This window comes from Megalops cyprinoides, chromosome 10 (assembly GCF_013368585.1).
Source record: "Megalops cyprinoides isolate fMegCyp1 chromosome 10, fMegCyp1.pri, whole genome shotgun sequence".
Taxonomy (NCBI): Eukaryota; Metazoa; Chordata; class Actinopteri; order Elopiformes; family Megalopidae; genus Megalops; species Megalops cyprinoides.
The window spans coordinates 14280248-14295280 of NC_050592.1; the positions used below are offsets into that span (position 1 = coordinate 14280248).

The 15033-nt window shown below is 42.5% G+C and overlaps 2 protein-coding genes across 2 annotated transcripts; both read right to left on the reverse strand.

Annotated features, from left to right (window-relative positions):
- Positions 1–532: 532 nt before the first annotated feature.
- msh5 (mutS homolog 5) lies at positions 533–9499 on the reverse strand. The gene is made up of 24 exons (XM_036538712.1): positions 9413–9499; positions 9170–9293; positions 8861–8941; positions 8625–8678; positions 8357–8478; positions 7860–7969; positions 7650–7685; positions 7376–7458; positions 6921–6966; positions 6463–6601; positions 5875–5937; positions 5153–5281; positions 4824–4896; positions 4279–4388; positions 4081–4161; positions 3704–3791; positions 3352–3538; positions 3143–3269; positions 2788–2937; positions 2220–2294; positions 1971–2117; positions 1147–1284; positions 938–1011; positions 533–677 (listed from the first exon to the last, which is right to left on the reverse strand). Exons 1-24 carry the CDS (start codon positions 9497–9499, stop codon positions 566–568), a joined length of 2436 nt encoding a protein of 811 aa, XP_036394605.1. The 3' UTR covers positions 533–565.
- A 2373-nt stretch (positions 9500–11872) lies between these two features.
- Positions 11873–14469, reverse strand: lypc (ly6 domain containing, pigment cell). Its single transcript, XM_036538713.1, has 4 exons — positions 14465–14469; positions 13372–13451; positions 12707–12826; positions 11873–12084 (listed from the first exon to the last, which is right to left on the reverse strand). Exons 1-4 carry the CDS (start codon positions 14467–14469, stop codon positions 11873–11875), a joined length of 417 nt encoding a protein of 138 aa, XP_036394606.1.
- Positions 14470–15033: the final 564 nt, after the last annotated feature.

The window sequence follows — 15033 nt, forward strand, 5'->3', positions numbered from 1 at the left end:
TTGACCAGATGACATCAACTAGTGCATCAGAATACAAAGTCTCATGGGAGGCAAAGCTTTCCTTGTGACATTGTGACTTTGTGACTTTGCTTTGTTGGTAGTTTAACTGCGTATGTTGAAGACGATATAACAAACAACTAAAAACAAACTGCAAAACTCACAAAAAATCAGTTGTACAACACTATGGGAGGATTCAGTGGTACAAGAGACATAGGAATTTGTGTACCAGCACTTCATGCAACTTACCAATTCACCATATCATGGAAATTATGCAGCGTCTGTTTTGAGAATCACAACTGATGTAATGCTTGTTCATATTTTTGGCATTAGGTTATATCTAGTAGCCTAATAGATATTAAGGACATTACGGTAGATTATGTAAATGTGTGCTGAATTGTAACAGTAGCTAAATTTGACAAAGAAATGACCCTGCTTAAGATGTGTCACGTGCATGTCATGTGCATACAATAGCTCAAAGACACAGAAAAACCTGGAGCAGCACCTGGATCATTCAGCATGGACCACTGACCAAATGGAGTATATGAAGCTTGATCAGGCGATGACACTACAGTAACTCTCCAACGCTGGGCAGAAGCTCCTCCTTCATGTAGAGCTGCAGGTCCAGAGAGGGGTCATCCAGTTCTAGGCTGAGGAACCTCTCTACCACCTTCAAACACCTGCAGGGGAGGACAAGAGAGACAGAGAGAGAGAGAGAGAGAGAGAGAGAGAGGGAGAGAGAGAGTGTGTAGGAGAGAGCGATGGGCAGCTCAGTTCACTCCACTATGCACGCTGGCTCAACACCACAGTAGCTGCATAAATACTTCATTGAGAATACACTATCTACACATACTGACTGAGTGGCTATTGACTGAACAGTGTATCTCCTGATCTTTATCTCCCTCTCTCCACCTTTTCCTCTCTCTCCTCTCAGTCTCACCTGTTTGTCTGTTCCTCAGTAGAGAGCTGGTCTACGCGTTTTATCGTCTTGCCCGCTCTGTACAGCTCTGACACCTAAACACACACACACCTGTGTCTGTACACTCCACTTACTCACATCTCTTTCAACAAACAAAGCAAAATTTGCCTACATAATGAACAGAAACCACAACGCGAGCGTGAGGCTGGGGGTCGAGGGGTGGACCGTACCTCCACCCCTCTCTGTACCACAGCCCGGGGGAGACCGGCCAGGGTGGCAATGTTGGCAGCAAAGCTGGACTGGCACACACCCTCTCTCAGCTGGTACAGGAAGACCAGCTCATCGCCATCCACTGCCGTCTCTAGAGTCTGCACAGACCAAAGGCACACACAGAGATGAGCAATACACAAAACACACACACACACACACACACACACACACACACACACACACACACACACACACACACACACAATTGTCACTATATATGCAACTGTATCTCTCTTTCGTAAATGCACTAAAGCACAGAAACACATGTGTGGTTTTGTGGAGGGAAAAAACTGCAAGCAAGGACATTCACATGTATGCATTATATATTCCAAATCTCAAATGGAAGCACTCTGCCTACAAGCTACAGGTTTGCGAAATAATATCTGAAATAATTTGCAAGTACAGTAAACAAAACCAACAATCCTGATACAGTCTTACAGGTTTTTGGAATCGCTGCACTGCAGAGGTAGGAATGATGCACTTCGAACTATGCTGGGGTATCTAGCTAGTTCACCTCGATCTGACAGAAACACACCTCTGTTAAACAGCAAGGTAGCCACTGCTAAAAGCTCACGGCAAATTTTATGCTTGTGAATAATGTGCAACACCTTGAACTAGATATTTTAGCCGGCTGCTAGCTTCCCTTGGTGTAACAGAACATAGGTCCAAGAGGCAATTCCTTTCCTTTAAGTTGTATTTCTGTTCAGACGAAGGCCTGTGCTGAGAGCCGTGTAGCTGGCTTTATTCACTATCAGAACTTTAACTTCCTCCTGTCTGTTCATACCAGCAGAGAGAGCAGAGAAGAGCGGGGCAGAAGGCCAAGCTGCAGCAGGCTGTGGAAGTTAGTAGCCAGGAGGACATGAGGGCACTGAGCTGGAGCCTTCTTTAACCAGTGGCTGAGACAGGAGGCCAGGAGAGACAGGCCGTCCACCTGCAGACAGCACACACACACACAGTGAACACCTGCAACACTTTTCAAAGTCCCTTTCTTCTGTCTCGTGTCTTTATGCCCAGATGCCCCGGCCCCTCTCACTGTGTTGGTCCCTTTGCCAAACTCGTCAATCAGCACCAGTGAATTTCCACTGCTGTTGTTCAGGCAGTGAGCCATCTGAAAGAGGGTAATGGAGAGAAAGACATTCACACCACACGCACCCATTTCCACAGCTTTGCAGATCAACCCACCCAAATCATATCATGTGAGTTACCGGTAACAAACGGAAGGGTTTATCTGCTCAAAACACAGGGGTTCACATTTCATCCACTAGCTCTGACACTGAGCCTAAATATTTGCACTGAATGACTTTAATACAACAAACTAAAACTAATACAAAATCCCCACTGAAAAGTTATTTTAAACCATGTTAAAATCATTATTAATAACCACGTAACTGAAAGCAGTTGTGGGTAAAAAGAAATTGTAGAAGTACAAATGTCAGGAGTGTAGTATGTTACACTGGAGTGTAGGAGGTTACACTAGTCTCTCAAAATAGAGTCTGGGTGGAATAATTCAAAGAGAAGAATCCAGAATACAGTGCTCCTCTGGCGGAGGTGCTTGGTATGCCCTGATCTGAGTGTGGATGACTACAGACAGTGGGTCTCACCTGGTTTAGATCTATCATGAAGGTGCTCAGTCCCACAGACACAGACTCACGACTCTGCATGCGTGTGAAGATACTGTCAATCAAGCCGATTTCTGCCTCCTTTGCTGGCACATCAGAGCCAATCAGAGCCATGAAAACAATCAGACCGACCTACCACAGCCAAACAGAGACCAAGAGCAAATCTGTAAGTCTCTCTAAACCAAACAGCAAATTAAATGATACACATACTTGTAATGTAATGACAAAAAGGGAATTTGCCAGTTTACAGATTTCAACACAAAGTGGGTCACCTAAAGGCTGGCAACAGTAAATAAATAAACAAATCGTTTGAGTGCATGTCAGACACTTTCCCTGCCTGTTTGAGGTAGATGCTCTTGCCGGAGGAGTTGGGCCCAGTCAGAACCTTCACCTTCCCCTCCGCCTCAGAACTGAGCAGTGGGTTGGGCACAAACACAGGGGAACACAGTTCCAGCAGGGGGTGCCTGACAGAGAGAGGAGAGAGAGGCAGACAGTGCCGCACACTGGCTGATTGGACGCTCCCGCACATGGACACACGGAGCTTACCTGGCCTGGGTGAGAGAGAGCCGGCCGTGGGGCGTCATCTTGGGGGAGCAGTAGCCGTGTTCCTGGGAGGCCCGGGCCAGAGCCATCAGACAGTCCAGCTCTGCGCAGAGCCGCAGCACGGCGTACAGGCAGCCGCTGCGCTGCAGCGCGGCGGCCTGGAGCTGGGTCATCACCGCCATCTCCATGTCTGACACAGGGAGAGGCAGAGCCCAAGGGAGGTTTGGACAGGCGAGTTCAGAACTCACCGGATTGTAACTATGGGGTAATTACACACGTTTGCACGCACGCGTGTGCCCACACACACACACGCACACGTACGCACGCACGCACACACAGACACACACACCCTTACCTCTGATGTCACAGTGCAGGTCTCCGAGCATGTCATCCAGCTCTTTGGTTCTCTCGCTGCGGTAGTGCAGACGCTCCTCGGACAGGAACTGAGTCACAGGGAGGTGGGAAGGAAGTGACAGTAGTGGTTAGGGAACTGGGCTTGTAACCAGATGGCTGCAGGTTCAAGCCCAGCACAGACACTGCTGTTGTGCCCTTAAGCAAGGTGTTTCACTATAAACCCAAAGACATGGATAATATGTAAGCTGCCGTTAAATTATCGTTGAGGAGGGTGCCTGATAAATATGTAGTAATTCAGATGTATGCTTTGGTGGAAGTGTGTAATAGGTTGAGACTGAGCCCTGGAAGTATCTAAAAAGTAAGGATTAGTTGCCTCACCATAAAATCAAGGCCCTCAAACTCAAAGTCCTCCTTCTCAATCATCCATGGCAAGCGAGGGACAGACAGCAAGAACCCTATCTGACAGGGGAAAGAGATACAGGAGCTCAAATAGTCAATATACCAATAGGTGATATACTTGCACACTGACAGACAAGACAGGATGACAGAAAAAGGCAGCAATAATCAATCTCCAACCAGGGGAATGTAGATGACACAGCAGGAGCGGATCCGGGGGTCCAGATTCTCCAGCTCCTTGCGAGCCACGTCTGTCAGGAAGTCTGACAGTCCCATCATCCTTCTCTTCTCTGGTGGTGACACCAAAGAAGAAAAAGAGGTGGTAAGAGGAGGTTAAAAAAGCATTTATGCACTTATGGCACAATCAGGAACGGTGTGATACTGTGACTCATTTCTGACTGATCACCTTAACAATATTTGAGTGCTATTTCTGTCTCAGAAATGAATCATTCACTCAGAGCTTCATAAAACTGTGCACGGAACGTTAATCTGCAGCTAAAACACCTTCTGCGTACATGTATTATGGAAAATATTTCAGTATATTTAGGGTTGTGTCATGCCAGTTATTTTCCAGGGTGTTCTGAGAGCGATGTTGTCCATTCACAATTTTACCAATTTCCTACTTAGTAATTACAACTACTAAAGACGTCAAAGCAGCCCACTCCCATGACTGCATGCAGAAGAGAAGAACTATATCTGTTGTAGTTACTGGGCAGTTCACTCACTTTCATCAATGGCTGGATCCACATTGGGTTTGATGGTGAAGCGATTTTCAGCTAAACTGGCTTCAAAGTCGACCTGCACAACAATAAATGGGGCAAACAGATATTTAAACACTGCACACATTACATTAACATAATACAGTAACACAAATCACATGACAACACATGTAGTGTTGGAAATTCTTTCTCTGTGTCCTGTAACCTAATCTGATTACATTATCATATGCTGTCTTTAGATGACTTGTTCTGTTTCAGGTTTAACAACTTTCTATTTTAGCTTATCTTTTCCTTCTTTGAAAGCTCCACTGATGCGGTGTTGTGTGTGGTCTCACCACTTTGCTGATGAGAGAGGCGATGTAGTAGAGATCTTCAGTGAAACCCTCACTGATCTCCTGGAACAGCTGGATAGTCTGGGGCAGAGAGCGTATGGTGTCTCTGATGCACACTGCACTGTACACTGTCTACAGAGAGGAAGCAGGAGAAATGGAAAGTGGTCACTGTGCTATTTATACAGTGCGCATTTGGCATTTTCTAAGGCATGCTTATAGAGACAGATTGTGATAGAAACCACAGCGTTAGTCTCCTATCTACACAACAAAGTTAATAGTTAATATTAATAAACAAAGTTCATACAGTGTATGTGCTCACTGACTGTCCACAACACAGACGAAGGGGTACAGCATAGTGCAGGAATAGTTAACCTCGACCGAACTTCACACGGGACACCCAAAATATGAATTAATAACTAAAACATGCAGTATATATAGTGCACTGTAATGATGGCATTGCAAGAAATAATCAGTCAAGCCTCCACATTTGTTAGACCTGGCTGAGGTAAGTATCACTCTCACTTAAGAATGATGGAATGACAACTTAATAATTTCCAACGTGATCAGGTTTCATTCCAGGGAAAGGGCAAAGATTCAAACAAAGCAGGTAATTGAGTACAGTAGTAGACAATACCGATAAAGAGGAACACTTCACTCACTGCTGGCGGTTACTGTACATTTGAGCTCCTAACCCACTAGTCTGATTCCGCCTAAAGCCGGCCTACCTTGTAGAGACACTGCCAGTCACTGACTTTAGTGTGAGAGAGAGACATCCGGTGCAGAAGGGTCTGTGGAGAGAAAAACCACCATCAAAAGCAAAATGTAATCATTGAAATATGCACCCTTATAGTGAAGTGGATTCCAAGGTAGTTCTCTGCTCTCACTCCCATGAGAAAGGAACTTTCCTTTACCTTCTCTTGTAAAAATTCTGCTGCCTAGACAATTATATATCAAAGTCGAACTGCACTATTCTACGTCAGGACCAGGTTTTGGACAATGTTTATTACCCCTGAGGCCCTAAGGACACCACAGGTTTGAAACAACATTCAACCATAACGGGTCAAGTATTGAATATAAACAGGATCAAACAGTGATCTCAAGCAATGGGATGAATTTCTTCATATAGCTGGCTGTCCAAGTACACAGCCTGTTTTTTTTTTTGTTTTTTTTTTTTTTGGACCTGGAGCTGCCTCTGTCAATCTTGTCTTGAAAACTGTATCTTTATGAAGATCAATCTATACTACATGCTTCAGTGTGTGTGCATATACAGTGCAATGTTCAGTGCTTCAGCCGGGCAAGTGGCACTAGTGTACCGGAATACTCCTGATGTTCCGCAGACAGCCCTGCAGAGTGCTGACAGTGTCAGAGTTCCGTGGGGACGTAAAGAAACGCACTACTTCCTGCCTCCTGCTCAACACACTCAGGTCTCTGGTGGGCCGAAGGAACCACTGACTGAGGGGACAGGGGGGTGAGGGGTGTTCCTCAGTAGTTCATCAATCTTTCATTATTTTCAATTGTGAGAGGGGGAGGGAGAGTGATTAAGGTTTTAGAATAGTGTTTGTGTGGAAACCACATATTTGAATAAGCTATCCATGCTGACACACATATTAGCGATCGGCAATGCTACTGATGCAGCCATTAGCGTGATACAAGCCATGATAAACTAAAGGCTGCTTGGATTAACTTTGTTCATGTGATTATCTGACATTAGAGAAGATTTGTATTACTTGGTTTATAATGCACACTCCTTGACACAATTTTCTTGGCTTACCGGAGCAGTCTGGACCCAAACTTACACCTGCATCGATTTAATATTCCTAAAAATACACAAATAAATATTTATGAAAGGTGTTTATATACAATGACAGTACTTACACCAATGTTGATTAATTTACTGAACGTTTGTTTATATAACTACACTGTATGTACTGTATGCTGCGTGAGGTACAATAGTATGATGTGCACCTCTGTAGTCTGTGGAGATTGTTACACAAAGTTCACATCTTTTTTGTACAGATGGAGCAATCATTTTGTGGATGAACACTAAACACTGAACTATGTGTAAACAAATACTGGCTGAGGTCAGACAAGCTGAGTCATACACGTTGGCGGATTTTAAACCAGTATCACCACTTAAAAAATCTACCTGAACATCAGAAAGGACAAATATCCAAAGGTTTGAAAGGTGTGTGTGTGTGTGTGTGTGTGTGTGTGTGTGTATCTCACCATAAAGACTGAGTCCCTCCTTCTCCCCAGACTGCAGCTTGTACACAGAGGGGTGAGGCTCTGACTTAAAAATCTGGAGCACACTGAGTGGGAGAGAGGTAACAGCCATGTGCTGAAATCACATGCATCATCCACTTGCATACAAAACATGTCTGCCATCATTCCTGAAAATAGATCGAGACGTCCTGTGAAACCTATCTACCCTCAAACACATTCACTTGTAAGTGTCATCACATAATGATAGCTGAGGTCAAGACACCTGAAAATGACTGACCTGTAAGTGTCTTTGTCCACATGCACCACATCTTTCCTGTAAGACATTAAATACAGATCGAATTCAAGCACACACACAGAAACAGAGCACCACGTGACAGACGGACAGAGGAATTAAGAGTTCATCCCACTGAGACAGTACAGGAGAATTAGGTCTCCAACAAATTACTTAAAGAGGCTCAAACAGAGGGATCATTGAAAAAGACATTACAGGGTGTAGATTTGGAACTGCAAAATAGGGACTCCCACACTGCTGTCCTCCAGCTCCACCCCGACTCTTCTCCTGTCCAGGCATTTAAGGAGAGCCCCCACAGACCTCAGCTGAAAGAGAGAGAGAGAGAGAGAGCGAGGAAGTGAGACCATAAGGAAGAGAACAAGGAAGAGAGACAGAGTTCAGACATGTGTGTAAGAGCAAGAGCGAAAAAGAACAAGATCTCTGGTATCATCAGCTGCAATGAACTGGCCAGTGCTGACACAGATGACACATTATGAAGAATCATAAAAAGTATGCCATTTTAAAACAGCTGTAAAGTTAGTTTTAAACTAGAAGTTGCTGGTAGACTACATTGTCTTTATTACTTAAATATACAATGCACTGGAAACAGCAGTTTTAAATATGATTCAGGATGTTTACACTGACTCCCTGTTTGCCAACACTGAGTGGTGTGAGAAAAGGACAGAAAGGGATGGAGGGGGGCGAGCACTGACCATGAGGGTGCAGTCGAAGGGCAGGCAGGAGGAGAGGTACGGGATTCTTTCTTTCTCCGTGATGGAGGAGGGGAGGAAGGGCAGGTGGGCCGAGAGCAGCCTCTGTCTGCTGACCTCTAATCCTGAAGGGTAGAAAGAGGGGATGAAAAAGAGGGGCTAGCTTTACACACACTGGCACATACAGCTTTGTGACGCAGAAATATAAAAACTCTAGACACTCATCAACACAGACTGCTCCTAAAAAGAAATTTCTTGGTCACACTCTTACCAAATTCAGCACTGGGATACAGCACAATCTCTGGCTTGTAGTCTGAGTTTGTACCTGCAATTGCAAAAAATCAAGGCCTGGAGAACAGGGGGTACGATTCAGGTTAGGCACCCTGCCAAAGTGTACAACAGAACATGGGATTCTAGCCCTCTCTTCCTCCCTCTGCTCAGGAGCCTTAGCCATAACCAGCCCCTACATCCCTTCCCCCTTAGGGGTCTCTCTCCTTCTGGACTCACTAAGTGCTTTGGTGAACTGGGCCATGCTGCGCTCCTGCTTGGCACTGGTGATGAACACACTGGGGCAGACCTCCTTCAGCACTGCAAGAGACAGAGAGAGAGAGGAAGTACTGGGGGACTGCATACATTGCTACGCACACTCATATAGAGAAACAAGGGAGAATATAACGAAAATGTATGGCACTGATGTGTGGTGGAGAGTTTACACACCCTTAAAAACTGCAGCACCCCATCATTCAGTATGCAGGTCTATAATACTGAGGACAATCAGTCAGTGAGTCAGTCAGTAAATCTCCCTCCACCTATTACCTCTGTCAAGCAGCTGCAGATCATGGTCATCTACAGTGTCAGGCATGTAGTGCAGGATGTAGTCTCTGCTGTCATAGAAACTGAGGCCCACCTTTCCATGATGCACCAGCACGCTTATGTATACCTAAGATACAGATATGTATCTTCAGCTGACATAACATTAACAACAATGTCAACAGCAGAAATTATACTACAGCAAGGTGTTTTTTTGTGCGTTTCCATATGTTTGTGTGTGCTTGTAACCTGAGATGACTCTTCCTCCTCTTCATCTGTCAGACCAGGTGCCCTGGATCCTGTGTCACTCTGTCTACCTTCACTATGCATTGCCATGTCCTAAACTGCAGCATTCACTGGAAAACACATACTTAAAACTGGCACCATACACACAGCCATTGACAGATAATGTCACCATGATAACATTCAAAGTCATATGTGTCCTATTCTGGAAGATTCCTATATCAGCTACGATCTGTTGAGAAGTAAAGAACTATTCATAATAACAACATTTAAATATACAGTGTTTACACTATGCCATTTTTTAAATTTTATTTTTCATTGCAACTGACACAATATTGAGGCATCACAACATAAACACAATTAAAGTCATTTAAGATGATGTTTACATCTGACCCTCTTCAAAGATCTTAGTCTATACTACTAGCAAGCTAAATGATTTTCTTTAGAAAGAAAAATCACCAGCCGACCATCTTCAAAAAGATAAAAGCTGGCGAATATTTAGCTAGTTAAAGCCTGGCTTAACTTCTAATTAATATCGTACATTAAAGAAGAAGAAGAATTGACTTAGAACATCAGAAATTCAACAACTGAGGTAAAAGATGCCTTGCTACCTACCTAGCTAGCCAGATACTTCAGGTCGTTCTAGGCGAAAGTGTACCGATCTGGACGACACCTTCGCTAAGGCCAGCGAAAATTAAGAAAAGCAAACTACAGCTAATGTATGTTTTATTTCGATGACGATTTCCTCCTACCTTAGTCTGCTAATGGTTTTCTAAACTAGACAAAATCTGCTCAAACAAAGCAAATTGCTACGTATGAGAGAGGGGAGAAAAGTGAACGCAGGAGGTCTCTATGGTGAAAGTTTAGCAAGACTTTCTAGGCCCTGTTTTAGAAACTCGTATTTTCTCTCGCGCAGAGAACCGACAGCGCGATACTGATCTACCTAGCCAGCATAGCAAGCTAATTAGCTATTTGACCTGTATTGTCATCAGACACGTTTTAAATACACAGCTATCTACATCAATAAGTAAATTATTGAGCCATCGTGATTGTTTTTTCTTGTTCTCTTGGTAGATGCATCATATTGTGACGAAAACTCACATGTCATTGTAGTGAACGAGAGATAATCATTTGATTGAAGACATTTTATTGAAGGAAAACAGTTAAAATAGTCTGTTTGAAGATTATGTCATGATAAATACAAAGAAAGAGTGTCACACAAAAGCAATCATGTAATCATGTTTTACACTGAAATCATGTAAAAGGAAGGCTGTGTATATTTGAGCATAGCATTTAGGATGAAAACTGATATGATGCAAATTTACATACATGAATTTACATTACATACTGTGAATTTTTTCACTTTCTGTATATTCATACACAAGGTCTGCCGTGCTGATTGTCAATATGATTAGTTAATACTTTCTTAATATCTTATTACTTAAAATATTAAGCTACAAGCATACAAATTTATAGCATTGACACAGTCAACATGTGATGATGGGCAACAGTATTCCTAAATCATGTACACCAATTTTAACAACACTAGGGTTTCTCTATGAGGAAGTAACCTTGAGAAAGAATTTGGCTTTACATGAAGTATTAAACACTTGTAAATCAGCCGTATAAGGACCTAGCGATGCCTTTGCGTGTGCTTGGTATGTCCAGCTGCACTTTCCTTGGGGTTTACTTTAGAAGAATTACTGATTTCTCCCCCAGGACATTTAAAACTCATTTCAAGTTCCATTTAGAAATGTATGTTAAACAATAAATGTTGTAATAAATGTAAATAACCAATATTTTTCTGAGATTGGCTCTGAGCGCCCTTTAAATCATCATAAAATAACATGTTGTGCGTGCTACCAGAGCACTTACTGACTTGATTAAAATAAGCATAAACTGTTATCATAAGACAGAGAACACATTTACCTCATTTTTTAAGAGAAGTTAGTTCTTTGAAATGTTAAAGTTAGGTGTTTAGATATAAATGCTTCTTTAAACATGGTTAATTACCAAAACACTCTAACTGACAATCTGCTTTGTAGATTTATGGCAAGATATTGACAAAGCCTACCAAATTAGGACTGTCTTGATAAGGGAAATGAGGGCTGACATATTGAATCTAGATGCAATGTTTGTACAATTACATTCCATGTGGGCCTTGTTTTTCTCTCTCAGGCCAATGGTTTTCATAAACCATTAGAGATACTAATTGCACAGGGGAAAAAAATAATAATTTTACACAAAAGCCCAGCTCCTTGTTTGGAGCCTACACCACATGGTGCACAAGTGTTCAGTGTTATCAGGTTACTTGTTTGCAATGTCCGTATTTAGAGCGCTGTGTAAAATTTATTACATGTTCAATAGCCTTCATGTCTGCATACTATTTCTATTACATTTTCTGTCCTTATGCAGTGTATTTCTGTGGGTTGGAGTCTCTTGTGGAGAAGACTAGATTTGAAAGAATCACCACAGTACAACAGAGAACAAGAAGGGAAGACAGAGGAGAGTGCCAGTCCAGTGGAAGGCAGCAGTGGTGGTGGCCCCGTTGCAAAGGTTAGTGTCGCAGCAGTCATTGCTGAAGGTGAAGTTTATGCCCATGGTGTATTTCTCTCCAGTGAGACCGCAGAGGGCGGAGAGAACACAGCTTTTTTCATATAGGACCACACGGAAATCTCCTGCTCAATCGGAAAAAAAGGAGTTACAGTATATACACACTGACAGATCAGAGTTTTTATTTCATTTCACAGTATATTCACGGAGCTTATTGATAAAAGAACCCTGCATTGTGTTCGTTGCTATAGGTGTGACACACGTAAGAAGCAAAAAGGGCTTTCCAAAATCTCAAACTGAATTTTAAAGGTCATTTTTTAGTCATTTGATTTAATGCAAGGAAGTCAGCTGATCTCTTTCTTAGTATGGTGAATTAATGCATCAATAAGAGTTTATTGTTTAAATGTCACTATCATCCCAGCTGTTTGGATTCCAGTTAGAAGGAACAAATGTGACACTGAAAAACCTACATAATCAGTTTCACACAGTAAATGGAAAAACAGATCTTCACAATAAAAATACTAGGAAGACTGGATTCACAGTCCATTTCACATCATAACACTGTATATCAAGAGGGGTTGTATTTATTACTACACACATACTCACTGGTGTCTGCAACCAGCATGGTAATTTGGTGGTAGTCTTGATGCATATATATATCATCCACACAGTACTCTACCATAATTAACTTTTAATCTGATTCTATAAAATTGAGTTTTCACCTTGTCCAGCAAGGTGTGTTCTCACCTCGGGTGCCAACAGCTGTGCTAGAGAGACAGAGGTGGCCTGGAGGGCATTTCTGTGGAAACTTAATGCAGTCCAGTGGAGAGATAGCAGGGAACACACAGGTGTAACAGAACAGTGAGACTGAGGAAAAGAGAGACAGAGAGAGAGGGGGGGGGGGAGAAAGAGAAAGAGAGAGAGATCCATCAAGTATTATACCTGGTGGTAAATTTTACATTCTCCGTACATTTATACATACACTCTACACAGGCAGGAAACAATACAGAATACTTCACTGAGATGGAGGATGATACTTTATACCTGCTGACTTACTACACTTTGGAGTATGTTTGGAATACACTGAGAGAGGGATGAACACCAGTGACATGACTGTAAGCCTTACAGTGTAAGGAGAGGTCATTGGAACGGCAATTTGGGCAGCTTGAAGGTGTGGAGGTTAACACCGTGTGCTTGCCTTGACCAGGGAGATGGGGAAATGATGTGTATAAAATTAATAACTAACATCTAGCTATTCCAGTTACAAACACATATAAACTTGCATTAGCAAGCATTAAACAGCATGAGCATCTTTTTCCATAAAACAAAAAATTGAGTAAGTGGACAGTACCATACTGCCGAAGAACAGCACAACAATCCTACTCCTCAGCTTCGCCCCTCTATTTACTTACCAGCAAAGGGGAGCAGGCAAAGAAAAAGTGCTAAGCAGAGCAGACGGGACATAGTTCTTTCAACACTTCTTCCCTCGTCACTCCAGCGGAATCGTTTTATTTTTTCTGTAATCCACTGAATTTATCAGTACCCTTCGTTTTTTCTCTCTGAGAGTTGTTATTTTTGGTTCCTTATCTCATCTTCAAAATATTAGATTTCCATGGCTTTGTTAGCAGGTCATACCTCACAGTTGATCCTCTGCCTTCTTCTCTCTGTTTATCTTTGCTCATGCAGTCTACTGTCAAAGGGTCTGTCTGTCCTCCCCTCACTCTCTTTGGGACTGCCCTGATGTTGGTCACAGATACCCTTCTCTTTTTCTGTATTATCTGGGCAATCTCGTAATATGTCCCCACCCTAACGTGCCTAATTTGATTTAGGAGGTTAGCGATCTAATGACAGGGGCGAACTCTCTACTGTAATGTGGCTAAATGGAAAATTTGCAGAGGAATTTTCATTTACCGAGGCTAGAAAACGTATCATTCCAATTGAATCTAATTAATAGAATTTACAGAGCCCAATTGAGACATTGATTATCCAGGAGCGTCCGACATGCCAAGGATACACAGACTGAGAAGTACGTCGACTAAGAAGGGTGGCTTGTAGTTTATTCCTGGAACCAAAACCCTTGTGAACTCATGCCTGGCTGAAAGACACAGAGGTAAAGTGTGAGGGATTGAGAGTAGCCTAATGAAATTATCCCTTATTTCTTAATGAAAGACGTAAAGTTGAGAGCAAGGACTGTCAAGTGACCTGTAGTCTTGTGACTCGGGGGAGTGCTTCACAGGGTGGGGGCTTGCTGGCTAGTTGCTAGTTCAACTGCACAGTGACAGCGCTACCAGGAGTGAGGTATCTCTTGTGTATGACAGTTTGTGTATGCACTGCTCTGTTCATTCAGTGTGTGTTTTCTTGCTTTGGAATAAACAAGATGGTCACCCAAGAAATACCTCACATGTGATGAAGACTGAGCTTCCAGCACTGTAAAATGTAACTTTATGACTTGTTTCAGAATACCAAAGTATTCCTACAGTACATTAAAGAAAACTTTAACACTACGTCATTATCCTTATAAGAGAGAAAATGAGTTTTATGGAGACAGGTTGTGAGATTTGTCATTTCTGTCTTGACACAACTGACTGTGCTAAAATCTAAAGATACTGTCTATTATGATGCGATTGGTGGCATTGCTGTCAACCATGGGATAAAAAAAAAAAAAAATTGTTGTTCCTTCTGAAAATTCTTCATTCATCTCTAATGAACAACAGATGGAAATGCTGCTCAGAATTTGCATGATCTTTATTGGGTAAAGAAAGCGATTTGCGCTTCAGAATTTGCAAGTGTGCCCCAAGTTGTGACAGCAATGTGTTGCTTGTATTTATTGTGGTTTTCATAACACACAGGATCTGCCTCTTCATTGTGAAGTAATTAGCTGCAACAACATACATGTTCCTTGTTGCTTAATAGCAAGGTGTTCCACAGACAGAGAAAAAAAATCTGTCAAGAGACTTATATGTTGCATGCATATAACAACAGTACACTGACTACAATGCACATTACTGCCTGTACATTATTCCTTGTTTACACATGACCCACCCTGTTACCCCCACCTGACATTCAAACAAAAG